The sequence below is a fragment of the Aulonocara sp. 'chitande type north' Nkhata Bay genome, linkage group LG16 (assembly GCF_057382095.1).
Source record: "Aulonocara sp. 'chitande type north' Nkhata Bay isolate Kocher_YH1m ecotype deep benthic linkage group LG16, A_spYH_male_GT1.1, whole genome shotgun sequence".
NCBI lineage: Eukaryota > Metazoa > Chordata > Actinopteri > Cichliformes > Cichlidae > Aulonocara > Aulonocara sp. 'chitande type north' Nkhata Bay.
Window position 1 is genome coordinate 9,279,245 of NC_141359.1, and position 27,939 is coordinate 9,307,183.

The 27,939-nt window shown below is 38.9% G+C and overlaps 1 protein-coding gene across 1 annotated transcript in view; it reads left to right on the forward strand.

Moving 5' to 3' along the window:
* The first annotated feature begins 17,800 nt into the window (after positions 1–17,800).
* Positions 17,801–27,939, forward strand: part of rnf17 (ring finger protein 17) — a 38,922-nt gene continuing 28,783 nt past the window's right edge. Inside the window, exons 1-12 of the mRNA XM_086265449.1 lie at positions 17,801–17,955; positions 19,178–19,290; positions 19,691–19,788; positions 20,598–20,676; positions 20,927–21,016; positions 21,493–21,596; positions 21,846–22,014; positions 22,185–22,261; positions 23,418–23,492; positions 26,334–26,617; positions 26,741–26,830; positions 26,998–27,159. Coding sequence (XP_086121575.1) covers positions 17,889–17,955; positions 19,178–19,290; positions 19,691–19,788; positions 20,598–20,676; positions 20,927–21,016; positions 21,493–21,596; positions 21,846–22,014; positions 22,185–22,261; positions 23,418–23,492; positions 26,334–26,617; positions 26,741–26,830; positions 26,998–27,159 — 1,408 coding nt within the window. The 5' untranslated portion in view covers positions 17,801–17,888. The remainder of the gene's footprint in view (positions 17,956–19,177; positions 19,291–19,690; positions 19,789–20,597; positions 20,677–20,926; positions 21,017–21,492; positions 21,597–21,845; positions 22,015–22,184; positions 22,262–23,417; positions 23,493–26,333; positions 26,618–26,740; positions 26,831–26,997; positions 27,160–27,939) is intronic.

Sequence of the window (27,939 nt, forward strand, 5' to 3'; positions counted from 1 at the left end):
CGTGGAGAGGCAAAGTGTGTCTCTTACATGCTTTGCCTCGCACTGAGACACGCTAAAAAGAAGCGGAGGAATCGTCTGTATTGTGAGGAAGGAAAAAGATGCAGGTAATGTGTGTTTTGATTACATGATTCATATAATACTGTAGATACATGTCTATTTTTTAGCTATTTACAGTTAGCTTATTGCATGCACAACTGTCCAGTCCAGTTAGCACCCAAAAACACTTTTGGGGTTTTAGTTTTGGGGGTTTTTTGGAAGCTTTTGCAGCATTTTTCCTATTTGTGGGTGTGTGGGTTTTGTTTGTTTGTTTGTTTTTTACTTTGCAGTGCATTTGACCTCTCAGGGCCACTGTAAATATGTAGCTCTACTTGGTTCAGTAAGTAACCACTGCTTCTAAAAGTATCTAATACTCACCCAGTGTAGGCTTGAGTCTGCAAAAGGTGTAAGGTGATAAGTTTTATAGCAGCTGCACTGAGCTGGATTGACAACATTGTATTTGAATGCTGACCTAAATTCGCAGGATGGAAAATATGAGCACATTAAAAATATTAGCATATTTGGAACAGATTTTGGAGCATGCCGCAGGCAGCGGGGAATCTGATAATGTAGCAGGACTTACTCGGCAGGTTTTAGTGGCGATCTGAATTCACGTGTTTTTGAAGCTCAAAAGTATAGTATTTCAAGTTAGTCACAGGTTTTCCCGAATCCTCTTCTTTTGATGCAATGAGAAGTAAAAGCATTTTAGTAATGTGTCTGTTTTCCCCACTAAGTATCTTGGTGTTGATCTTTTCATTATACTGACATCCATCCCTCTGAGTCATATTTACAATATGCTTGGCTGTGTGTATCTGCATGTCCATGCGTATTAATGCATGCATTAGTGTCACACAGCAAAGCATTGTGTCTCCCATCCTCTGTGCTTTAGTCAGTGTTGAGTGTGGAGCCTGGAGCGGGCAAGCAATAAATTGTACACTGAATTTAACATGAGGGGACGTCTAGTGGCATCATATTAGGCATGTTAGCTGTTACACCCGTGTCAGTGGGTGATGTGGACCCATTTATGGGAACATATGAATCATAAAAGGCATGGAAGAAAGAAATAACTGTGAGCTGCAAAGTAAGATGGAGCTCTTTTATTGAGTTTTAGGGTGTCTGACATTCCTAGCTTTCACCAAGAACAATACCTTATGTCTGATCACCTTGGTGACTTAAGCAAATTTACAAAAGAATACTTAAGGAGGTAAATATGGTATTATAATGACACAACCATTGGCAAAAGCTAAGAAAACAAACCCCATATTCTGTTCCTAATACAATAGATAAATGAATACATGGACTAATGGTGTCAGTCAAAACTACAATGGAAAAAAAACAAGTTCGACTTTCTACCTTTCCAACTTTTAAATGATATTTGTAAAAAAAAAAAAAAAAAATTAAATAAATAAATACAATTATTAGCCATTCTTTTATAACATTACACTGATTTAGTGAAGGTTTATTATTTGTTTATTCTCCTATAAATTGATGTATGATGGTTTACTGTTATTCTTGGAACATTCTAGGAAACCTGAAAGAGTTCATTCCATAAAAGAAATTTTACATTTGTATGTATAGCATTCAAAGAAGTTTACAGCCTTCTTTGAATGCTATAATGTTTGTTACAGCATTCAGTGTTTTGTTTGTTTTTTACATTGTTTGACCCAAGAGGACAGGAGAGGAGAAAACACTGAGTACAAGAATATAAAACCACAAAGCTGACATTTCAGGAAGTCATCCTGCCGCCCATTTCCTTCAGATTACAAGGCCATGAGTGTGCCCGCGGCGTGGCGCCACACTTCACTGCCACATTAGTCTTTCTTCACCTCCGAGTCATTCATGCAGGTGTTTCGCTGCAGTCACTGTCACGGTTTATCGTGGCCCTGACTGACAAGAGGCGGGTCGGCTCTGTGTTAGAGGTGTAATTATTGCTGTGGGTTTAGGGGCTGATGGCATTGTTGTCATCATCTGTCTGCAGTGACACAGACGGATGAAGGGCAATAACAAAGACTCACTGTCTACCAAAGTGAAGAGGGGAGAAGAGGACAACTGTACGGTATTTTAGAAGGATGTTTGTGGTGACAGCAAGAAAACAAGTGAATTCCAGCTGTACTTTGTTACATACAGAGTTGTTGTTGTTTGTGTGTGTGTGTTTGTGTGTAACTGCTGTTGTGCACACGGTCACGAGGACCTGCCTTCCTTACTGGAACACAAAGCAAATGTGGCAAGCAGTTATAGCAAGAGTTATAAGTGGGAAATAAATGGAGGTCGAGAAAATTTCTTCTGAAGTTATGGAGACACGAATGTGTGTGTCCTCGACCTCATTTGTGCTTTGATACTTTTTTTGAATTACTAACATGCCAACACTGATCTCACCTAATCTTTATTCAGTTCCACTTAAACCCACAACAAATCCAACACCGTTCACACTACCCAAATTATCCTATTGGGATAATCTATATAATATTAATATTATTAATATAGACCAAGCTCTATCAGATTTATGCTCTTCATACTGGACTCTGTGCTTTCCACTAAGCAGTATTTACATGTGTCATTAGTGAGTAATGACAGAAAAATGTGCGAGGTCAGTGGTGAAAAAGTGTAGTTATTAATCAGTGAACATAAAGCATGAATACAGTGAAGCCTATTTCACAGTCCCCCCCTGCACACAACATATTTCATGTTGCTACATAGGAACCAGAATAGATGCATTAATTACCTTCTTAGGCTTTTTGTCTTTATGCGCTCACAACGCCAACTTTCCTCTCATTTGTCTTCAACACTCCCAATTCTGGCCCAGGTGAGTGTGTGTGTGTTTTCTGTAAGTCCCAGGCTATTTAAAGCAACAGTTTGATGATTAACAGAGTTTCATGTGCTTTCAGTATACACTATAGTGACAAATAGTGGTTTTAACAGGCAATTCTAACCTGATCCTTTTAGGCTTTTCCAAGCAGTGCTTTGAAGCAGCTCACCACTTCATAGGAAAATAAATGGTGACGGTAAATGCCTGCCAACAAGCCCAGGTGTGTGTCATCTACCCCAATTCTGCCAAGTAAGGGAGATGTGTGTGAGTCACGACTGCGATGTGCGAGAGCATTAGTAACTCAATTTTCGTTGCCAGCAGTAGTTAGTTTGAAGTGCAGCTCTTTCAGCACTCTTAAGCCAACTTCTGCAAAAATTAGATGAGGTTGAGGAGCTTCCTTATGTGAGACCTGGTGTTCTTGTCGGTTCAGATGATTAAATTTTTACATCCTTAAAAAGAACATTTGGAAGACTCGATGTACTGTTAAAAACTATGTTTGAAAATCAGAAGTGAATACATGAAGCACAGTCCCCTTTATTTGTTACACTTAAAGACATACACGCACATGAAGGACCTGATTTGCTGAGTCAAAGCATTTTAACTGTATCAGGCAGGCATGAAACAAAATCACAGTTCATCAGCGCAGTATGTCTCGCTGTTTCCTGCCAAAGTATTTCTGTTTTAAATTCTCTTGGAGTCACCCGAGCAGCTGTTCCTCCATCTGATTCATGCAGGAATAATGAAGGTGGAAGAGCGGCACTTCTGTGTATGCCAAAGACCTGAATGTGGAATGCATCCTGGCTGAATCATGTCTCCTGACAGATGTCACCTCTTGAAAAACAAAAATCTGTCAGCACTACATCAACCAGAAGGCAAAACCGATGACGTTAAGCTTTACATTGGGACCAGATTTTTCTTTTCCTTTTGTCTTTTGTATCCTTGAGAGTCCTTTGGGTCCTGAGGTCATTCATCTCTTTGCCCTTGAATGCTTTGCTTCTTATATTGATTTTTATTGATTTTTATGCTGATTTTTTCCCTTTTTTCCGTGTGAGCTTACCTGCGATAACTTCTGGACACTTGTAGATCATTAGGACTAGAGTGTTCTTAACAGAAACAGCAACATTTTATGGTTACCTTATCCTCAGCGCTCCGTGTGTCTGTGGCCTAGACACAGCTGAAGCCTGATTACAGCGTCTGGGCACCGAGCAGCCTCAATAGCCTGGAAAGGTGCTAACCGCTAGGCTAACTAGCAACAAGATGCCTTCCCTCTCCACAGATGACTACCACAGCCTCCTGCAGAAGATTGCAGTACTGGAGACAAAAATTCAGAAGTAAACGTGGAGGTAAATGGACTGTGTGGAAATGAAACAACCTTGCCTTTGATTCAAAACAATGGCGATGAGCAAGCTAGTACACAGCTAAGGAGCACAGATAACATGACCAAGAAAGTAGACTCTGTGCATTATTATAAATCCTCAAGTGATAATCCCCCCCTAGACTGTCTTGGTGCAAAACCAAGACATAAATCATGTCTCCTGGAAGGGGGAGGACGTATCACAGGCAGGGCACAGAGAGCTGAAATCTCTGAAACCGACTGGCCTTCACTTCCTACGAGACAGAGAAGCTCTTCTACCCCTGTATACGGGAGGAAACAGGACTGGACAACCATGAATAGGAAGGTTAACAACAAACCTCCAAAACAACTGAATGTGAAACTGCAGAACAGATTTGCTCCACTATCAAAGGACCCTGGATCTATATCGGACAACCATCCATCTAAAAGCAGCGAAATAAGGTCTGAAAATCTGTTGAAAAGTGAAAGGCCACAGGGAAAGCTAAAGGCTAGGCCTGAAACTCTGATTGTGGGTGACTCTGCCGTAAAGGATGTACAAAGGATGTGCGGTAAGAACACTAAAGTCCTCTGCTTTCCTAACGATATGGTCAACAACCTGAAGGAGAGAATTCTTCAAATTGCAGATGAATATCCAACTGTGACAAACATTGTTCTGCATACAGGGTCAAACGATGTGTCCAAACAACAGTCGGAGGTTCTGAAACGGGACTTTACTGGATTATTAAATACTGTAAACTCTCTGAATGCAGCTGTATTCATCAGTGGACCTGTACCGCCGGTCAGAGGAGGAGACGAGAGATTCAGCAGGTTGTTTACACTGAATAAATGGCTTATATCAGCATGTGCTGACCACTCAGTGCACTTTATCGACAACTTTAATATTTTTTGGGAACGCAGGCATCTGTTCAAAGCAAATGGATTTAATTTTAACAAGTCAGGGGTGAAACTGTTCACCTCCAACTTGTTTTATTCCATACGTCATCCATCTGTGCTTGGTGCCAAGGCTGAGATAAACGAGGAGTTATCTCATAAAGAGGAACAAACAGTACTCCAAGAACAGACAAAGCCCAGCAGAAACCTTGAGGAGGAGCTCCATTTGCCCCCACCCGGGAAGAGCCTCAGAAAGGAGAGACATCCATGGCATCTGAGGAAGAGCCTCAGAAAGGAGAGACATCTAAGGCAAGAAGAGGGGTCCCTATTTGCCTCCAACTCTCTCAACAACACCAACGACCAGGACAAGGGACCACGACCTTCCCCAGTCCCCCAAACCCCTGACAGGCCATCACCCTCCTCCCCCTCCCTTTCTCCCTCCTCCCCACACCTGAAATTCACTGAGGAGATGATGGAGCGGGTCAATGCTGGGCTCAGATCTACCCCCCGTCCCAATCCCTTTTTGTCCCCCATAAACCCCCCACCAGAGCGGCCAAAGGTTCGCCATCGAGCCCCACCCTCAACAGAGCAATCGAAGTCACATTGCCCAGCCTCGCCCCCCTTAGTTCCTCTTCATGCCCTGTCTCCGCAGTCTGATGCGTGATGTGTGAAGGGTCCGGGCTGTGAGGATTATGGCAGTGATGACTTTTCCCAGGAGAAGCTGGGACCCTGTTTACTAGAAGGTTTTAAAATTTCTGTACTTTTAGGTGACAGGAGACATGTGGCCTGGTCAAAACACAGAGAGCTGCACTCTAAAAGATCTTTAAACATAGTAAACATACCTTGTGTGCCACAGACTGCTCCCAAACACGAGGGGACAAGTAATACCTCTAAAACACTTAAGTTGGCTTTATTAAACATTAGATCTCTAGCTGGGAAAACATTTTTAATTAATGATTTAATCACTGAGCACAGCCTTGATTTTATGTTTTTAACTGAAACTTGGTTGGACCAAAGTAACAGTGGAGCTGTTCTCATCGAGTTACTTCTTAAAACAGAATAATTGCTACGATGCCTTCCAGTCAGGTTTTAGACAGAACCACAGCACTGAAACCGCTCTGACCAAAGTGTTTAATGACATATGTCTGAATACAGACAGTGGAAAAATGTCAGTCCTAGTTTTACTGGATCTCAGTGCAGCATTTGATACAGTTGACCACAACATATTACTCAAACGACTGGAGAACTGGACAGGTCTTTCAGGAACTGTACTAAACTGGTTCAAAACATACGTAGAAAACAGGAAATACTTTGTATCAATAGGTAACTTCACATCTGAGCAGACAAGTATCACATGTGGAGTTCCCCAAGGTTCCATCTTGGGACCCCTTCTGTTTAACATCTACATGCTCCCACTGGCACAGATTATAAACAACAACAAAATAAACTATCACAGCTATGCAGATGACACACAAATATATATCACAATGTCACCAGGAGACCGAGGCCCTGTACAGGCTCTTGGTAAATGCATTGAGGAAATCAATGACTGGTTGTGCCACAATTTTCTCCAGCTAAACAAAAACAAAACTGAGGTAATAGTCTTTGGCGCCAAAGAAAAACGATTACAGGTCACCAGAGAACTTCAATCTATACATCTAAAAACCACAAACCAGGCGAGAAATTTGGGTGTAGTGATGGATGCAGACCTAAACTTAGAAAAACACATTAAGACAATAACAAAGTCAGCTTACTATCACCTCAAGAATATATCAAGGATAAAAGATCTGATGTCTCAACAGGACCTGGAAAAACTAGTCCATGCATTCATCTTTAGTAGGCTTGATTACTGTAACAGCATCTTTACAGGTCTACCTAAAAAATCAGTCAGACAACTACAGCTCATTCAGAACTCTGCTGCTCGAGTCCTCACTAAGACCAAAAAAGTGGACCACATCAGTCCAGCTCTGAGGTCTTTACACTGGCTGCCTGTCCGTCAGAGGATAGACTTTAAAGTTCTGATGCTGGCCTATAAAGCTCTGAATGGTTTAGGACCAAAATACATCAATGACCTCCTGACCCAGTATGAACCATCCAGATCCCTCAGGTCATCTGGATCCGGTCTTTTATCAGTTCCCAGAGTCAGAACCAGACACGGAGAAGCTGCATTCAGCTTTTATGCTCCTTATATCTGGAACAAACTCCCAGAAAGCCTCAGATCAGCTGAAACACTCAGTTTATTTAAATCCAGGTTGAAGACTCACCTGTTCTCAGCTGCATTTGAATAAAGCACCAAATCCACACTTTAAGCTTAAATTTCAAAACTTACATTTAACTACTGATTTTATCTATTGTTCTGATTTTATCTGTTTTGATTTTATATACTGTTGTTTGTTTGTTTGTTTGTTAATTAGTTAGTTAGTTTATTTGCTTGTTTTAATCAATTTTAAATCATGCTTTTTATTTGTTCTTGTTTCTAATGTCTCTGTAAAGCACTTTGAATCACCTTGTTGTTGAATTGTGCTATACAAATAAACTTGCCTTGCCTTGCCTTTCAAAGCAGGATTATAATACTGTGTTAAAACCTAGGGACCACTGGCAGGAAGATCGGAGCAGATTTTTTATTATGCAGAGAGACGAAGCTTGACAAATTAAATATACCCCTTTCATAGCAGGCTTCTTGATTTGTCAGAGCAGTAAACGCGTAGGTGAAACCAATTTTGTTAATTATTCCATCAAGCGTCCCAGTGAGCCAGCGTTTACAACACAGAAACCTGGAAGCAACCCAGCTCAAAGGAATGCAGTAATTTTAATGTCATTAGTATCACCTCTTCCTGCTGTGACAAATCGAGAGCACATTCCATTAACTGTACTACCATATTATTTACTGTGCCAGAAATGATTTAATGTGTCCCAACATTTAGTGTGTCAAACGTAGTATGCTAAAAGTGCGGAATGTCCAACTTCATTGGGTCATATTTTGTTGCAGCACACCAGAGCACTTTTTATGCATTCTGCCCAAGTATCATTTGCAACAGCTATATGTCTAGTAGGGCTCAAAGTTAATGGTACGATGTTATGATGAAGTAGTGTGTCCTAACTTTAGCAATACTGTTAGTACAGCAGTACTTTTCAAGGGCAGCTGCATCATCATCATCATCTTTATTTATAAAGCACTTTAAAACAACCACAGCTGACACAAAGTGTTGTATATTGGAACTGTAAAATAAAATTACATGAGATATAAGTAAAAACCAAATAAAAGAAGAGTGAAATCATTAATTAAATAACTGGTTAGTTTATTTTCACCACATTTTACTTAAATTTAAATTTAACTAACTCAAGCAAACAGCTGGAAAAGTCAAAAATCATGTATAAAGATTTCTGTGATGTCATCTATTGTTTTCTGGGCTATTGTTTTAAATCAATCTTAGTCTTTTAAGCAGACATCAAAATGTATTTTGTAATGTGTTATAGATTACTATTCTAAAAGAAATGCAAGTTACCTTTCTTTTCACCTGTAACATGTCCTGAAATGCACTGTCAGATAATTACCAGTTAACAGTATAAACCTCATGCTACAGTCACACATACTGGCACAAATCCCTGTACGACCGAGGACGCATGTACCATTTTTACAGTGTTTCAATTTAAACACAGAGCCAACAACACAAAGCAAAGCTGAGAACCTGCCTAAAGAGACTGATGCATTCACCACACTGATTCAACAATACAAACATGTAGAGTAAATATATACAGTCCAAATAAAAACACTCGTTAGGCTACATTTAAAGACATGCAAGCAAGGAAAAGCATTTGTATTACATCAGACATTCATAAAATATTTTATCAGCATAGTGTGTTTAAATAGAAAAACAGATCTTTACTACTCCCCACCATAAGGTGGGAGGGGTAAAGTGGCAAAAGTGGGGCATGAAACCTGAAAAGAATTAATGTTACATGGTAAGTGTAAGAATTGACTAAAAACCTTAATATTACCTTAACTAAACTTTAATGTGTATAATTCTATTTTACATTTATTTTTGACCAATTTAAGGACCTGTTGCCTGATTTGAGCCTAGTTCTGCCTCTTGCCTCACAAGAGTAAAAAGTAAATATGAAATAATCGTTGTGCATCATTTAGCAAACATTTGTTTCAATTGTTGATGAAATCTTTGCATTATGGCTGATGGATGTAACTGTTTGAGTGCTTCATTAATGGTTTATTGCTTATAGTTGTATGCTCCAACAAATATCTCAAACAGGTATATTTGGTGGGCTAAACGTTGTACAGTTTATGTGCTGCAAACCAGACGTTGTTTGGAGGATCCCCAAAACTTATTCCCATAACATACATTAATCCAGTAATTAACCTTGTAGCATTTTCTTTTCAATTTGGGTCTTGTGATAAGGCAAATCACACAACACTTTGATATCTTTCCAACTTCTTCACCCCTTCTATCGCCCACCCATGAAGACCAAGACTCTCAGAGCCTCTGTCACACCCAGGGCAGCCGAAGCACACCATCACACTTACACATGTTCTCACTCACACAAAAAACATTTCTCCTTCACGCAAACTCCCACATAGATCCAAATCCTGTGTGCCAACTGTCCCGAATTCCAAATATTGAGGATGAGTCCAAAGCAACAATGGTCCAAAAGAGTTTGGTCAAACAATGATTTTATTGAACACACGCGTGGGGAGAGGTACACTGCAACACACTCAGCATAGGTCTCCGCCCAAAAATACACTTCAGAATGCTTTTAATATATCAGGGATCTGCCCCTTCATGCGTCAGATAAGAATATGACATGCATCAGTTACAGTTAATGATTACTAGAAAGCTAAAAACAGACAGAGAAGTTCCTCTTTTCATCACATTCTTCCATACATTGCAGTTTGTTTCGCCCTTCAGATGGTCCCTGGGGACTTACAATTTTCTTGACTCTTCTTTTGTCACTCGTTACTAGGCAAACTCAAATGCAGTTAGAAGCTAAATGAATTCCAGGCCTTCAGCCTGGCCTATCTTTTAAAATCATTTGTGTTTGTAAGCGTGTATGCTTTTAACCTTCTGCTGCTCCAAGTCACTTACACAATAGATCGTCGCGCCAAAGAAGCTTAAGACCTTAAATAGACTGAGCATCAACTCTTCATGAGCACTATTTGCAATGTGTGTATAAGATGATTATAGCCGCACCTTTAATAAAAGTTTTAGTCTAATGCCAGTGGCTTTAATAAACATTTTAATGCAATGCTATTGATGAAAGCTGTTTAGCAGTTAAATATTTTCTTTATTCCCACACAACCCTATCCTCACCCTGACAAATGTGCCATATCAATGCTGAGAAGCAGGTCAAGCATTCTGTAAGTGCAGCAAAGTGAGATAATTACAACACAGACTGCTCACAGCTTCCTATTAAAGCACGCGGCCCCATCCGCACCCAAAATGATACAGCCCCCTCCACCCACCACACACACACACCATCCCGCAACTTAAAACATCCTGTTTTGCAGAGGACAGTGGCCTCTGGTGCAAAAAGCTAAGTGGCAGAGGTGCTGAGCTCTTGTTTTTCTTTTTCCTTTTTTTCTTAGGATGGACAGGTCATGAAATGCTTAATGACAGACCAGTAAGTCAGTATGGCTAACGAGATGATCTTTCATTTTCCCTCCCTCTCCCAAATCCTTCTCCTTGATGTGATTTTTAGCTGGTCTAAAAACTATGCCAGCTTTCCAAGTCACTCCCAATGACTGGTACCCATTCATCCACCGCCTACACCTCCTAACTACGTCTTTGAGCATAAAGGATTAAGGTTTGAGTGTGAAGAGAGCATGACCAAGTGTACATGTGAACGAGTGCAGGTGATCATGTGTATGAGTAAGGAGGATGGAAGAAATAGGGAGAGGCAGCAAGACTGAGGAAGGGTGACTAAGGGTTCATAGACATAGACACTAAGCCTGACTTTGAGTTGTTTTTAACAAGGGCTTTTTGGGATTATCTGGTTCTCTCTTAAGAATAGCTGTGCACTGCTGACACTAGTGTTATAGTACAACACCGCAGATTCTACTGTGCGCAGTGTGAACAGAAAAACGAATTCTGCAGAACAATCCTGTAATAAAAACTACCTAGTTTATTTAAATCATGATTGATTATGATCAAATTTTAAAAGCTATACCAAATATACCAGTTGGTTTTCAGTCACTGAGCCTTTAGACTGTGCTTCACATCAGAAGCATCTTTTTTCTACATTTAAAGGGTTGCGCATTGTGAATTTGTGGGCTGAAACTGACTGTCGGTAAAGAGTTCTACTGTAAAATCCGGACAAAATTTATGACAAAAAGTGGCCTGTGGCCTGTATCAGTATTACATATGTACCTGCAAATCATTATGCCGTCATGTCCTGAAGCACAGTGCACACTTTAACAGAAACGTTCCTGCAAATTTGTCCACCTTCCACTAAAGAAAAGTCAAATTAGAGGGTTGTTGCTTTGATACAATGCCGAAGCAAAGTTATTAGTAAATAATGTCGAATTAGAGCAAGTTTCGGATACAAAATTTCTGGGTGTGATAATAGATAACAAAATCTGCTGGAAACCTCATATAAAGTATGTACAAGCTAAACTGTCAAGAAGTGTCTCCATACTGAGTAAAGTTAAATATTTTTTGCCTTCCAAATCACTCCGGGTACTTTACTGTTCACTTATATTGCCATATTTGGAATACTGTGCGGAAATTTGGGGAAACACATATAAAACTTCACTTCAACCAATATGTAAAATTTAAAAAAAAGCAATCAGGATAATTAGTAAAGCTGGATATAGAGACCATACTAACGCCATGTTTTTGAAATTAAAAATATTGAAGTTTATGGATCTTATAAAATACAAAACGGCAAAAATTATGTATAAAGCTAGATACAATATGTTACCAAGAAATATACAGAGGATGTTCTATGACAGAGAAGGAGACTATGAACTAAGGGGTAAATTGAATCTGAAGATTCTTAAAGCACGGTCAAATGTTAAAACCTTTTGCGTAACTATTTATGGAGTAAAACTGTGGAATAGCTTTACTGCAGAATTACAGCAATGCTCAGGAATTGGCAAGTTCATAAAGACACTTCGAAAATTACTCTTGGAAGGATATGATATTGAAAAAGACAATCACCCATTGTATGTATAAATATGTCAACTCGTATTTAAATTATAAATATCGTGCCAGCCTTGTTGATATAAGTTTTCTTGTGTATTGTGTGGAATATGTGATGAGGAGAATTAGGTAAATATGTGGGATTAATAAGATGTTGAGCAGGGGTAGGAGTTAATAAGTATGTGCATACTTCTTCCTACTCCTTTTCAGACCAGACAACTGTTATCTCATGTTAGACGAATGTGTTTTATTTTATTATATTTTTCTTGTTTGTCTGTACAAATACGTGTGTGTGTGTATATCTACACATATATTCATATTCGTAAATGAAAATACATGTAGACGAGTATATATTGGTTTTTTTGTTTGTTTTATGATGTCTGAAATAAATAAAGATACAAATACAAATACAAATTACAATCACAGAAGCAACTCTTCAGAACAGCTCTCAAGTAGAGCGATCTAAAAAACACAACAGTGGCAGAAGTAGTACAGAGGGGTGCAAGGACAATACATAAAAGGGAAGATATGTCCACAGTTATGGGTTTTAGTTTTAAAGGTCAGAGTCATGAAATACACCTTGTAAATATAGCTGATAAATGGAAAGAACAGTCTTCATGTCTCCTAATGAGTATGAACTCTACAAATACACAGATCAGCCCAAAGAAAAAGGCTAAAGACTAATGTTTGTTGTCTATAGTTCTGGTCAAAGTTTGTGGATCAGAGAAAATCCAAAATAAATCAAAACTTGTTTTGGGGTTTTTTGGTCACAAAAGGTGTATTGTGTGCAATCATTCCACCCTGGAAAAATGTCTGATGGGCTGGTCTTAGCATTTCAGAAAGTACTGAGCTACTGGGATTTTCCCAATCTCCAGAGTTTGCAGAGAACGGTCGGCAAAAAAAAAAAATCCAGTGGGCAACAGATCTCTTGGCAAAAATTGCCTTGTTGATGTCAGAAGAGGGAGAATGGCAAGACTGCTTCAGGCTGATAGGGGAGCAACTTAATAACCAGGGTATGAAAAAGATCATCTCCAAATGCACAACAACGTTAAACCTTGAAACAGATGGGCTACAGCAGCAGAAGACAGCACTTGGTGCCACTCCTGTTAGCTAAGAACAGGCAACTCAGGCTACAGTTTGCATGGGCATACCAGAACTGGACAATAGAAGATTAACAAGACATTACCTGGTCTGATGAGTCTTGACTTCTGCAGCAACATGTTAATGGCAGTATCAGAATCTGGTTTGACCCATCCTGCCTTGTATCAAAAGCTCAGGCTGTTGTTGGTATAATAGTGTGGGCAATATCCTCGGCATACTTTGGTCCCATTAGTACAAGTTGAGCATCATCTAAACACCACAGCTTGCCTTGATGCATGCGCAATCATCCAGGTAAGTAAATCCCAAAAGGTTGATCCTGTTTATGTGGATGTCGCATTTTCAGTGGGAGAAAACGTTTTGTTACTCATGACTTGTTCAGTCTCAGCCTACTGCAGCTTTCCCCAACCTTATAAACAGTACATTTGCACAATGACTGAAACCAGCCCACTGACAGAACAATTGTCTGTGAGGTAAGTACCTATCATTAATTATACCATTATACCTGAGTATTGGTGATGACCATGTCTATCCCTTTATGACCACAGTGTGCACATATCCTGATGGTTTGCTTTTTTGTTGTTTTTTTCTGGTTATTCAGCATACATCTAACTACTTATGAAAAACTTAGTAATGCTAGATTAAAAGGGAGAAGTCAAAGTGTTCCTGCAGTAGCTTAGACGATGACCTTAAAAGGTTGCTACTGAAAGTCTCTGGAAGCTGTCAATTGGAAATCTGTAAGCGATGGATATAATGTGTCCATTTTGAGAGTATTGTGAACAAATGTGAAACACTCCCCACCCCCTGTATCATCATCATTATGTGAATTTCTGCGGTCACTACACATAAAAAAGAGCAGCCCTATTTCTGTTTGTTTCAGCTGACCTGAATCTAATTGTAACAGCTATATTCAGGCATATATCTGCCAGTCAAAAACAGAAATGGACTTTGTCAAGGCCAAAAAACATTATGCACATGTAAAAAAAAATGTGCATATCAAAATACATAAAGCAGTATAACCTTTCAATAATTAAAGCATATCTCTTGGAGTATTATTCTACCTAATGGGATAGCCGGTCTTTCTGTGGCCAGACAAAGAAATTACAGGAGGTACAAGGAAGCGACTGTCATTTGGCATCGCCTCTGCTCTTTTCATGCTTTGACCAAGTGGCCTGCGGGGGTCAACCACTTAAATCCTTGCTTTGGATGTCTACTGACCTTTCCTTGTTTTCTTTTCTTTTTTTTACTCAGTCGGTCAGGACCCAAGTGGAGGGGGTAGTCGGGGTGGGGGGGGTGGAAATTAATGGTTCAGTGGGGCTTCCTCAAAGATTAAAAAAAGATAAGAGGTTCCTTGGTAGAAAAAAAATCTATGATACTTCCTTAAAAAAAATCTATATGCCAGATGACTGCATCAAGATCAATGGTTTTGTTTGTTTCGACCGACTGATTTTTAAAGTACACGTTCTGAGTCCAGTAACATCAATACTCTGACCCGGTTTACCCTTAGAATGAAAGACACAAGCAGGATGGGGTGGTTTGTGTTTTCTTTTAATAAGACCTTTGAAGTACACACAAATAGACTGCTTTCTATAGACATCATCTTCTGTCGCATGAAGTGACCCACAATAACCGATTTGGGAAATAGCCGAATAACAACAATAAAGTGAGCTGATGGTTGTTCAAGGCTTGTTTGAGGCATCTCGCTAGAGCTAATAAGACAGCAAAGCTTAATTAAGAGCATCATTAATGAGTGAGTGATTTGATAAGGTTTTGGGGGTGCAAAAGGGTTATTGTTCCTAAAGAAACACGAGGAAAATCACCCGAGGACGGGAAGTGACCCACATTTAGGAAGAGGAGCGATGGGGGGACAACCCCCATTCCCCTATCTGGCGCCCCTACATCCTCCCCTGGGCAGCCTGCTGATTGGTTCATTACTTGCGGTAAACACAGTTACAACCCCCCCGCCACAGTACATACACATATATGCACATATAGCCGTCCCTGCCCCCTTCCAGTCTGCCTATTATCATCCTGACCGATGTTCAGATTCCTTCAGTCGTCAAATCAGACTCATCATATTCTCTTTTTTTTTTTTGGCCTGTCCCGTTTGGCTCTTTTGCCATCAGAATTGTTGTCTAAAGGCAAAGAAAGATGCCCAACGGATTTACTTTACCAAACTGACCATCCCAGCCTTGCCGTAATGGTCCATTTGATTCACCTTTTATTGTTTATTTTATTTTCACTTAATGAATACGGGACAGACTTGACTGGGGGAAAGAAGGGGAGAAAGAAAGAGGGAAAGAGAAACAGCTGAGAAGAGGGACGGGGGAGAAGGGCAAAAGACAAAAACCAACAGAACGGGCAGAGAAAAAAAAATCATCATATTCTCTTCATCGATTCAAAGTGCAGAAAGGTAGAAATATTTATTTGTTTGGTAGAAAGTTTTGAAAACCTGCTTGTAGACAAAGAAACAATGTAAAAAAAAAAGAAAGAAAAAAAAAGATTCTTTCAAAGAAAAAGAGATTTCATTTTTCTTTGGTCACTCTTGTAAAATGAAAGAAAAATAATGAAGTACAAATAACTTTGCAAAGAAATGCAGAGTTACTACAAACACTGACCATTAAAAATGCAATTTCTTTCTTTTCTAGAGTGTCTCTTTTGTTTTCTTAATTTAAGCAATATTTAAACACTATGTCAGATGCACTTGTAGTGCTACACATCCTTGAGCCAGTGTTAACTGATCTTGGATCTTGGATATTCTCCTGACTCCAGGTGTTTTTATATCCCTGCAGGCTTGTGACACCTCAAAGGTGATCTGCTTTGACTTGAGATCAAAGTTAGGAGATGCATTAATTCAGACACTTACAGAGGTGGGAGTTATGCTAATAAAAAACATGTATTTCATGTTGTTGTTTGGAGGTGAATCCTGCCAGCTCGTGATGAAAAGTCCCTCTTCATGCGCTGCCATTTTATTCCGCCCTTAATGGACCTGGAAGGATACTCTCTGAAGGTTACATTTTGGCAGTGTTGCATACCAGATGATTTACCTTTACCATCTGATGTCTCTGCCTCTCTGCTCTCCACTGCCTTGTCACTCCCAGTTACTGCTGCTTCACTGAGTAGCTTGCCATTGTCCTCGGGCAGCGGTGCTGCTGGCAGCTGTGCTCAGATGGAAGAAGGGGCAAAGTGCTGCCATTAGAATTGCTGTGAAGACTTGAAAATCGGTTCAAGAGAAAACAAAAGAATACATAATACAGCAAATAAGAGGAATACATATTGTGAGAGAAAATACAGAGAAAATACAAAGAAAATACAAGAGATGGGTGAGAAATTCAAAACATTAAAAACAAAATTATACAGATTCATATTATTCCAACTTATGCAGTTTGTACATTCAGACCTGTGAAACACATCTGAGCTTCCAGTGGGTATTTAAGCATTTTTCAAAACATCCACACACACCAGAGATGGGAGATGATGAGGTAACTTCACTAAGAAAGACAAGGCAGGAGAGGAAGAATAGAGTCTGCCCAGTGGCATTTGATAAACCAGAAATTTTAAGCCTACATGTAATTAATTCATATTATTTTAATATAATAAGATTATTATTTGCTTGACCAGAGTGAAGATGCTAAATCAGTACAATTTTTTTAACACAAGCATTTGTCCTTATAATTAAGCGAGAAATCTCCCCAATGTTGCAACCTATGACACACACTTATCTGTAATGTTTAACCTAGAGGGATGACTAAAGGGATAAGAGCAGATCTATGGGGATATTCACAAGGGTGAAATGCAAATGGTCATTCCATAATCAGTCTTTTTAAATTACTTTAGATAAGAAGAAGAAAGAATGTCAAAGAGTGTATCTGCGCAAACACAAGAATATATTTTTCCAACTCGTCCGTTACGACTCTGCCTTAATCTTTGGTGCCCCCAAGTGTTCACAAAAAGTGTACAAAATCAGGACTCAATTTTTCAGCCTTATTGCCTCAAATTGTATGTCTAAGGTTTATATTTCAGTAGTTGCTGATTAAATAGCCAATGAGTGAATTCGATCTCCATTTTCTCATCTATGGTTTAGATTTGATTTCACAAAATTATACAGTTTTTATAAATATTTACTTTTCCTAGAATGGATGTGAACTTGTAAGGTAATTTTGACTCAGGCTTGGAACAATAAGGGTTAAGTAGATAGTTTTACAAAAATTTGGCAGGAAGTTTGGCACTAGGTTGGTTTTACTGCTAATGATTTGAAGAAAATTGAAGTTTCAGCTATTTAGCAATTACTTTTGGCTATCGTTTTGCTTCTTTGTAATTATTATTATTATTATTTTATATTTACTCTATATGACTCTAAAAAGTGACTGCCTGTCTTATATAATGGATATTGATGCAACAGAGCATTAAAGCAATGTAGTAAATTAATAACGGTTCTGTAAATAAAAGTGTTTCATCACTCAATGACGCAATGAACATGCCTGGGCAGTAAACGCACCTGCACCGTCACGTGACAAAGAAAAACTGGAGAACCTTCTCGATAAATCAGTTTAGGGAAGGCAGTTCAACAAGGATGGACAGAGGCGAAAACCACAGCGCTGCAATTTGCAAGTTATGTGGGGAGGCCTTCACGCTTCCTGGTAGGGGTTTTAAAATGTTTTTCTTACAATTTAATACTCGTTAACACACGTTATACCGTCTTACATGACGGTATAACTTACTTCTGTTCGCTAGCTAGCAGCGGTATCAGTTAGCTAAGTTAGCTAATTATGCAAATTTGTTCATATCAAACTTTGCCGAAAACCGCTAACTGCAAACTTATGAATTTTTCAGAATGTGTATTCTTCTGTCATGTAGCGACCTAAGAAAGAACTAAAATTGTCAAGTATATTGACCGAGCCCGTAAAATTTTTTTAATTGGGACAAGAGAAAAACATGTCTCAAATTTTAAATTTTAATAAGTTAAAGTTCGTAGTTACGTTTTCCATATGGCGTTATAAAAACCGGTATAGAAACCGGTACAGAAACGCCCTTCAAATATGCTATGACTGTTGGTGTTGCATAGCTTGTCCACCAGATGGCACTTTGCAATCCTGTTGGCAGTATTTCATTACTGTAATGGTCATGACACATACAGCTTCTATGTTTTTTAAAAAACAGTATTATTATACATAATAATTCGTTTGATTTCATATTCAATGCGATGTTTCACTCTCCATTTGCTGTTGTTTCACGTGTCATAATCGACCTACGTTGCCCATAAATAACTTCATCGTCACCAAAATATGTATCCGCAACGTAATTTTGTTCGAACTTTGTTGAAAAGGGCCACACTAGTTGTTGTACTAGTGTAATGTCACAAGTACAACAACCTGCTGAGCAGAGCTGACAGAAAAAGAAAATCAGCTGATATATCAGATTTTTTAATATATTTCGGTATCTGTCTTAGTCGACCACACGTAGTTTGTCAAAATTGGTATTACTCCCAGATCACGTTACAAGTGTTGGTGTGTCCTAGCACAGAATAGCTCTAAATTCATTTAGACCAATACAAAGTTTTAGGTCATAAATCAGCTGCAGTTGTCCATATTTAACCTCTGGATTAGTTGCATGTCATTTAGCTAAACATTGTCTTAAAAAAACTTAACTACAATGTTTCCTGTTTCATTCATTTTTGAAGTACTGTGTCCAGAACAACTAAGCTAAATTTGGGTAAATTACAGACTAATGTATTCAACCAGTGATAACATTTTGTTATGATAAGATCTCTGTATTTTGATAATATATCTTTTTAAGATCAAAGATCAAGGGAACAAAAACAAAGTTTATCCCTTTTTTTTTCTTTTTTCTTTTTTCTTACAGAGGATGATATCCCCGGCAATCTCCCCCGTGTGCTTTTATGTGGCCACATCTATTGCACATTTTGCCTGCAGTCTCTTGAATGTGACAGTGTCATCAGATGTCCGGAGTGTGAGGTAAAAATTGTCTTTCCATTCAGTGGAGGCCACAACTCAGTTGTTGACAGTAGCAAATTTAAAAGGATCACTTTCATCATAGATTACTAAATTAGTGGCTTATTAATTTGTAAAGCACTTCACGTATAAATGTGAAATGATTACTTTCCTTAAGGGTAGGTGTAGATGTGCAAGAAATGCTAGAAACACATGGCTGTTGTCTGTTGTAATGTCACTGGATATTTTAGTAGTTTTACATAACACACATTGTGTTCGAACAGACCGAAAGTAGCTTTTTCTTTATTTTTTTTTTCAAGCTAAATCAGCAACAGTTGCTATTGATGTGGTTTTGCATCAAAGTTCTTCATTGCAGAAAAAGTCAAAGGGTGATTGTAAGCTATCAAATTGATCCTCCCTGCAGGTTGTGTCCACTCTTCCCGAAGGGCAAGTGTATGGTCTGCAGGAAGACAGCAGAATCATAGGCCTTATCTACACTACTAAAATGAATAAGATGAAAAGGTAAGATGCATCTCTGACTATTGAGCTAACCCACTGCTGTATCAGAAGTTGAATGCTAGATTAGATGAAACTTTATTAATCCCTCGGGTGGGTTCCTCCGGGAAATTCAGTGCTGTTAAGAATTTTGCCTCCTCTGCATGTAATGAATGTGCCATAGATTTTACAGTATCATTAGAGAGTCTTTATTCTCCCCCTGAAGGGAGGGAGTGTGTTGTCAGTTCAGTTTGTTTGTCTGGTTGTTAGTAGCCTAGCTCCCACAGTTTTCAGTTGCCCCACCCTGGGGCGCCTCTGTCAGTGTGCCCCAGGGTGACTGTGGCTACAGTGTAGCTTGTCATCACCAGTGTGTGAATGGGTGGATGACTGGATGTGTAAAGCGCTTTGGGGTCCTTAGGGACTAGTAAAGCGCTATACAAATACAGGCCATTTACCATATTATTTTCAAATTTTGTGTGACGGTAGATACCAATACCAGTTCAAGCTGATTTATTTTGGTGAAAATCAGGTGAAGGACACACCAAATGTGAAAATCAGTAAAAACTTTATATTACCCACAGTTTTTAATAGATCATCTTCAAATTTCACATCAATATAATAGGACTTAGGTGACATAAGTACCTAGGTTGACAGGGCATGGAGAGAGCTGTACAACACTTTTTTTTTTGTTTTTTTTCTTCAATACAATGTCACAATGATGCCATAAAAGGCTGATGTCATCATTTTGTAAAAACAACATCATAAAATATGAAGTTGAGCTCTCTGCGTACTCTTGTTATGATAAATTTTCTGGTATTTCTCTTCTTAAACCTCAGATGTGACAAATCAAAGAATCGCAAAAAGAACAAGGCATCACCATCCACAGACACTCATGTCAGCTCTGATATGGAGCAGGTAAGTTTGGGTGAGGTTAGTAGTGGAGAAAGAAAGTTGTTTTCTCATCGCACATTGACACATTGACTGTGTTAATGCAGCATGTTATGTGAGATGACATTCAAGCATAGCACTACATGTTTCTTTCTCAGGTTACTGGCATAAATATTTGATTTATTCTCATTAGTACATGCTTTTAGTACTAACCACGAATGACTGGGAAATATTTAATAATTGTTGAATTAAAATTTCTGATGCTGATCTTTTCTAGCCAGCTGATATTGAGAAGATTCAGAAGACTGTAGATGAGGCATTGGCTCAGGCTGCAGAAACTCTTGCCCAGCTTGTGCACATCCATGAGGTAAAAGCTGCATTCCATACTTGTCTTTTTAAAAGTGGAAGCTGTCTTAAATGAAAACATCCAAAAATCCCTTTCTTATATACCACACCTGAAACTGATTTCATAGTTGACAGTTGCAAAAGACCCCCCCCCCCCCAAAAAAGGAAAAAACAAATGTAATGCTTAAAAGCTCACAACTGATAGAGCAAATCATAACTAATAAGGTTTATTAGCAATAGGTCCTTAACATTGATTTTGTGGGTTAAGTGTTGCTCCCAAGTCTTTGAATGATAACTTAGGCAAATTGTGTTTTTTATCTTTTATACGCCGCCTTTATATTTTAACAGTGTCGTACAACAAGATAAAAACAACCTGAACACATGTTGTAGAATATTATCACTAACTGTTTGTTATTTAACATAACATTAATTATAATACAAAAAATGTTCTTTGAGACTGTTGTTGGATTTGCAAATAAATGTTTTTCATTTGTGCAGACACTGACGACTGGTCTGGAAGAACAAGTGAAGAGAGAGGTAGCTCGGCTGGAGATGGAGATCAAGCAAGCTGCAGACAAGGCTTTACATGCTGTTCAAAACTGGTATGGATGTTAAAGTCTCAAAATGTAGTTCAATAGAAAGGCTTTGTAATGATATCCTGTGTTCACCTTTGGAAAAGTGGTTTATCAGAGTTTCTTAAGAGCTTGAAGAGAAGGGGACTGGACTTCTTTAAAAAGAATTTTTTTTTGTTGTTTTTTTGTTTTGTTTTTTGAAGGTTTTTCATCCAAGAAACATCTTTAGGTTTTTTTTGTTGTTGTTGTTTTTACTTGCTTTAAAAAAAAACAAAACAGGAAAGACTCACAGATGAGCCAGCTGACAGAACTGGAGACAAAATTCTCATCCAGCCAAGCAGCAGTGCGCCACATCCAGGAGCGAATAAAGGCATTGGAGATTGCCATGCAGATGGCCAGAAAAGTGCGCCGTGTCCCCTTTTTGGAGCAGTACTGCATACTAAATAAGGTGTTTGTTATTCTTACATACATCCTGACAGATTCCTCCTCACACAGTATATGTCAAATTCTGTAAAATTTGTAACAAATTGATGTGACTTCAACTGCTGCTTTAATAATTTATAGAAAAGAAGACAATATAGTGAATTCTGAAATATGCTGATTCTCTTTGAATAATAGGTATTAGAGACACTGCAGGCTCCAGTGGATGACCAGTTGATTGATATGAAATGCATTACCATGGGGACTGGAATGAGGTTTGTTATTGTTTGGTTTGTAGGGGACATATATAGAACACTTCGGTCGTGTCCAAATTCATGGGCTGCATCCTCCCGAGGACGCATTTGTTGACCGATTACGTCACAGCGACACGCCGAAGGCTGTCCAAATTCGTAGACTCCTCCGAATGTAGCCGACAAATGCGTCCTCCTTTTCCCCTAATTTGAAGGATGGGTCGGGTGTGTCCTTCGTGGCCCACCATATCCCAGAATTCATAGCGTGGCTCAGCCAATTCCAGTTTTCAACAATGGCGGCCGCTACTAAGTTTTAAAATTACTCTTATTAATCTTTCTGGGTCACAAAATAAGCTTTTAACATATTTTCAGGTGAGAATGTGGGTGTGTAAACTTCAAATATCTGCTCTGTTTATCAAGACATCGCATATTTGCAAAAGTGCGGCAACGTTTTCGGAGACGTATGTTACCCACCAGCTCGACAGCTAGCCGGGAGCTCAGGGGTCACTGAAGCTGCCGAGAACGGCACAACTCCCGGCACATCATTTTCAGATCACCGCGGACTTTCGCAACTCAGGTTAAACGTAATATAAAAGTCACTTAGACAACCTAAAAATGTTATTGTTTGGCTTTTTTCAGTGTTTTGTTTGTTCGTGAGTAAATCGGTTTGGCTGAGATTAAAGTTATTAGATTAGATAAAATAAACGTTTATTAATCCCCCGGGTGGGTTCCTCCTTGGTTTTCACACAGCTGAATAAACGTCAAACAGAAAACTGATCAAACAGAAGTGTGAGATGGTTGAGAATTTACGCCAGTGTCCTGTCATATTTTAGATAGCAAGGAGCAGACGGCTGAGTTTATTAAACTCCACCGAGACAGCGGAGTTTAATAATCAGAAGGCTAGACCGTCCAATTCCACAGCCGTTTACTTCCGGCCTACCAGATCTTCTGAGGACCTGGCCCACGTAGACCGCGAAGGCCCCTCAGCAGGATGCAGCCCATGAATTTGGACATGACCTTTATACATGAAACAAGTTCTTTACTGTCTTCCCAATAGTATATTGACATATTAAAATAGTAACAATAATGTGTGCAGGAAAGTGCGGGAGTCTGAGTGCATGAGTGATATACTTTTATCTCTACATATTTTAAAACTGGGATATCTATGTATGTGTTGCAGCTGTGTTTTCCAGTTAGAGTGTCTGAATGGGAATTTAGCATTGTCCTTGAAGATGGAAGTCAGCGACCCAAAAGAGTGAGTGTTTAATTTATCCCTTATAGATTTCCACTTGTATTCATTATTCCCTTTCAAGTGATTTAAGATTTGTCTTACCTTTTTTGTTTGTTTGTTTGAGCAGTTGAGAAAAGAATTGTGCCATAGACTTCTATATGCAGAATATGCATTAATTACAGCTAATGGTCTTGTACTTACTAACTTGTACTTTACCATACATAACTGTGCAAGTCTTAAGTCACCCTTCATCTTTTAAAAATATTTTTATTAGGGAAAAAATGGGGAAATGGTTGCAGAGATTTATTAAGATGTGTAAACATGTGCAAATACAGTAAGCCCAAAACTGAGTTCCTACAATTTTAACGAGTTTGAAAGTCAACATTTGGTTCAACCCCCTTTATTCTTTGACACTGCCTAAGCTATTCTAGGCAGCTTTCTGGTTATACCTTTAAGTAGTCTTCAGGAATAGTTCTTCAGGCTTCTGGAAAGACATCCAAAGCTCTTCTTTGGATTTTGGCTGCCTTACTTCTACTTTCTGTCAATTCTGCCTCTGGTCAGGCCAAATTCATGACTCATTCGTGGTGGGCTGAAATGTATTCTTTTCCACACTGGCAATGTGTTTAGGGTTATTGTTATGCTTTTAAATGCCAATCAGAAGCTTTCCCAATGGTATTACGTGATGGTGGCATTTATAATAGACCTGTTGCCGCTGATTTTCTGTCCAGTTTTTGGTTAATTTGGCATACCCCAGCTTTTTCTCAGTTTCCTTCACTTAAAAAATGGTTCTTGACACCCACACTTCAACTGAGACCATTTTTGATGAGTCTTTGGTGAACAGTAGATGGGTGAACTGGAAGCCTAGATGCCTTTCTCCAGTCCTTTTTCAAATAATTGCTGGATTTTTTTCCCCCTATTTTATAAGGACGTGACTTTCAGATACTGTTCATCTGCTGTACACTTTTTTTCCTAAGGTCTCACGCATGTCTTGGTCCCTCCAGTGATGCATAGAACATATTATACTACAACCTGGTATATACCAGGTTAGGGCTGGGCGATATATCGAGTTTTTTTAAAATATCGATATATTTTCATGCGAGATATAAGATGTGACAATATCGTTTATATCGATATAGTCTATGTTACGTTATAATTATACTTGTGGAGCCGCAGGTTTGCCTCTTTCGTCCACTTTTGTCTCTACGCTGCGTTACTCGGCCTCGCCTCTCCTTCACTAAACACAACTCCCCCTCCTCCCCCATAGCTTCACCTGCAGGCAATGACAAGATGAAAGCGGAAAATCTCCGTTAGCGAGTTACCGCGGATCGCTCCGTGCGTGGGGCTGGATGGCGTCAACGTGTTAGCGAGCTAACCGCGCTAACGAGCTAACCGCGCCAACGACATGCAGCCCACAGGGGCTGCACAGCCTAAAATCCTTTCATTTTCTCAAAAATCGACAGTGCGCCTTATGTATGAATTCTGGTTGTGCTTACTGACCGCGAACCGATTTTATGTGGAACACAGCGCTCAGCAATCTGTCAAAAAAATGTTTTAATATGACTTTGCTAAGCTACGGAGCTGCATCGCTTGATGGATTATCGGAGGATTACGGCTACCGAGGAGGAGCCTCGCGGAGTGATACGTACTGTGCTTCAACATAATATTACCGTACTGTGTGTGTATAAGGACCACAAATGGCACCTGTTCAGAGACGTGGTGCAGCTGTGAAATCTGTCTCTTTGTTGTTATGCTCAGCGTCTATTAGTTTGCATTTTGACTGCACAATTGTGAGCTTTTTGTTATGCACAAAAACAACATTGTTTTCTTTTATTTATGGACCATGATTATTTAATAAATGCTGATAATTTATTTTTGAGTAATTTCTTCATGTACATCCACGCTGTATGTAAATAAAAGTGCCTGTGTGACATCTGGGACACAGTGTGACTAAGAACTCTCTTTTTGTTCTTAACTTATGGCTTTAAAAAAAAAATATCGAGATGTATATCTTATATCGCCATCCAGGTAAAAAATACCGAGATATGAATTTTGGGTCATATCGCCCAGCCCTATACCAGGTTGTAGTATAGTATTTTTACAATAATAGCATTTTAGGACTTGCCTTGTTATCTTTGGCATTTCTTTTCATAGATTCAGTTAAAGAAATAAAGAAATACAATTGTTCAACAGGTAACAAAGTCCCTAAAGATACAACTTCAAATCGGTTCTTTGCTAACTGCTATCTGTTATGTATGGACACAACACTGGTTCATCTCTCTTTAGTTAGGTGCTTTTTTTCCTTTATTTTTTTCTTTTTATCTTTTAAATGGTTGGTTCATAGGTTTAATGTTAAGTTGCTCAAGCAAAAAATTTACCCTGAAAATAGGCAAGTAGAAGGACTGGGCTGAAACTAAGCAAAGAGTGGACAATGTTCAAAGAAAACCTGTGAAAAACCTTCACAAAGCCTGGAGAACTACTGCTGAATACTTAAAACCCTACATGAAAATCTGGCTGTTTGAAAGCAAAGCATTACTGTAGTAATGCTCTGTGAGTTTTATTTGCAGCACAATGTATTAGTAAAGGGGTGGTAATGTGCTACAATAGGATTGTGTTGAAATACGTGGTTGTTCTGTTGTCAAAGCCCTTTGAGGTAACTGTTGTTGTGATTTGGGTGCAATATAAATAGAATTTATATGGCATTAAAACATATACACATTGTGGTTACACATATGTAAGTACACATATATCCTGAAATATGGGCAAAAGAAGATTCAATAGAGATTCATTAATTTTCAGTGCACTGCTGGTGCCATCTGTATTGCCTTTAATTTTTGAAGGCATGTTAACTTGTGACATTTGTTGTAGCCTGGCTCAGTCCCCACCCAAAAGCTACCAGCCAGGCAGGTTTGGTAGAAAGTCTCACTTGAAACGTCCAGATGGCAGAAACAGCAGGTGTATTCCACGCAGTGACAAAATCCACACCCCACCAAAGCAGCGCCAGCAGAGTCCAAGAGCTAACAGTCCATCATCACGAGGCTCCTCTCCAAGCCCAAGATCTCGTTGCAGGTTCAACCTTTCTCGCCACAGCTCAGCTTCAGACCTTGGAAGCCCAGATGTGATTATTGAGGACTTTTTAGATGAGGGACAAGGTGTGTTGCTTTGTTGTTAGTACATTCTTTACATTGATTTTCTTAAATGATGTTTGAGCCAAATAGAATCTTAAAATGGAGGCAAAAGAGAAGCTTTAATCTATTTTGAAATGTTTCCTGTAGCCCTCCCTCCAACTGGGCCTGAACTGGCCAGTGACAAACTAAGAATTAACAGGAGAAGAAAACATCAGTTCTCTGCTACTAAGAGAAGTGGTAAGGAATTGTTATATAGTGTTATATCGTTATAAAGATAAAGTCAATATAAGTAGATCAATAAGCATAATGTCAACCAGCAAAAAAACAGTTGTCCTACCACACATCATTTAAAATTAACTGGTACATGCTCTAAATTAGACAAACCATTTGTTGTCTGTTTTTAGCAGTCACACAGTGGGTGGTGGTAACCCACATTGTGAATCCAAGTCAGTTCTATGTCCAGTCTGTGGCTGAGAGGAGAGAAAGTGAGATCCTTTCAGACAAAATCAACCAACTCTGCAGTGGAGATGGTTGCAGCTTCACTGCAAAGGACACAGTGGAAACAGGTTTGTGTATGTGTGTGTGTGCACTTCGGTTTGTGTGAAAATTTTACATTTCAGTTTAAACATATTTGAGCTGTGCTATATTATAGTGTTTGTAATAATAGCAGTATAAATTTTTTACACGATAGAAAAACAATATGGCATTCTTATATCACAATGCCATTTTACGTGCCTTAGTGCAAACAACAACAATATATGCTCAGACAGTAGTGTGGAGCTTATATAGGAGAGAGCAGCGTGTCAGGATTTATGAAGTGAATGGTTCATGAGAATACTTTTTAATCAAAGCTAGATAATGTAAATTGTTCCGTAAACTGTTAATGAGTTAAGGTAACAAAGTGGGATTGAATTTAATTGTGCTCCCTTGGAAAATGTTTGTACTGTAAGAATAAAAATGACTTGACAGTTAATGCAATAATTTAGGAATTTTGTAATTTGTGAACTAATTACTATTGGTTTGATATTGGGTGGAGAAAAATACATTGCAAATCATTTTATTATACTTCGGTGGTAAAAGACTAATGTCGTCACCCTGCCAGGAGAATGAACAGCTGGGAGAAAATTTGAGAACGAGGCAACATTGGATTTTCAAATTGGTACCATTAGTGCATCTCTTAAAAATCTTGGATGAGTTCAAATCTCAGTTAGTTCGACCTCAAGGTCGGAGGTCATCTGCATGTGATAACTCACGGAAGTCACCTAGGATTTTCAAATTTATGCCATCAATGCACCTACTAGTAGGCAGAGGGGTTGCACTGGCAGCTTTCAATATTTTTTTTTATC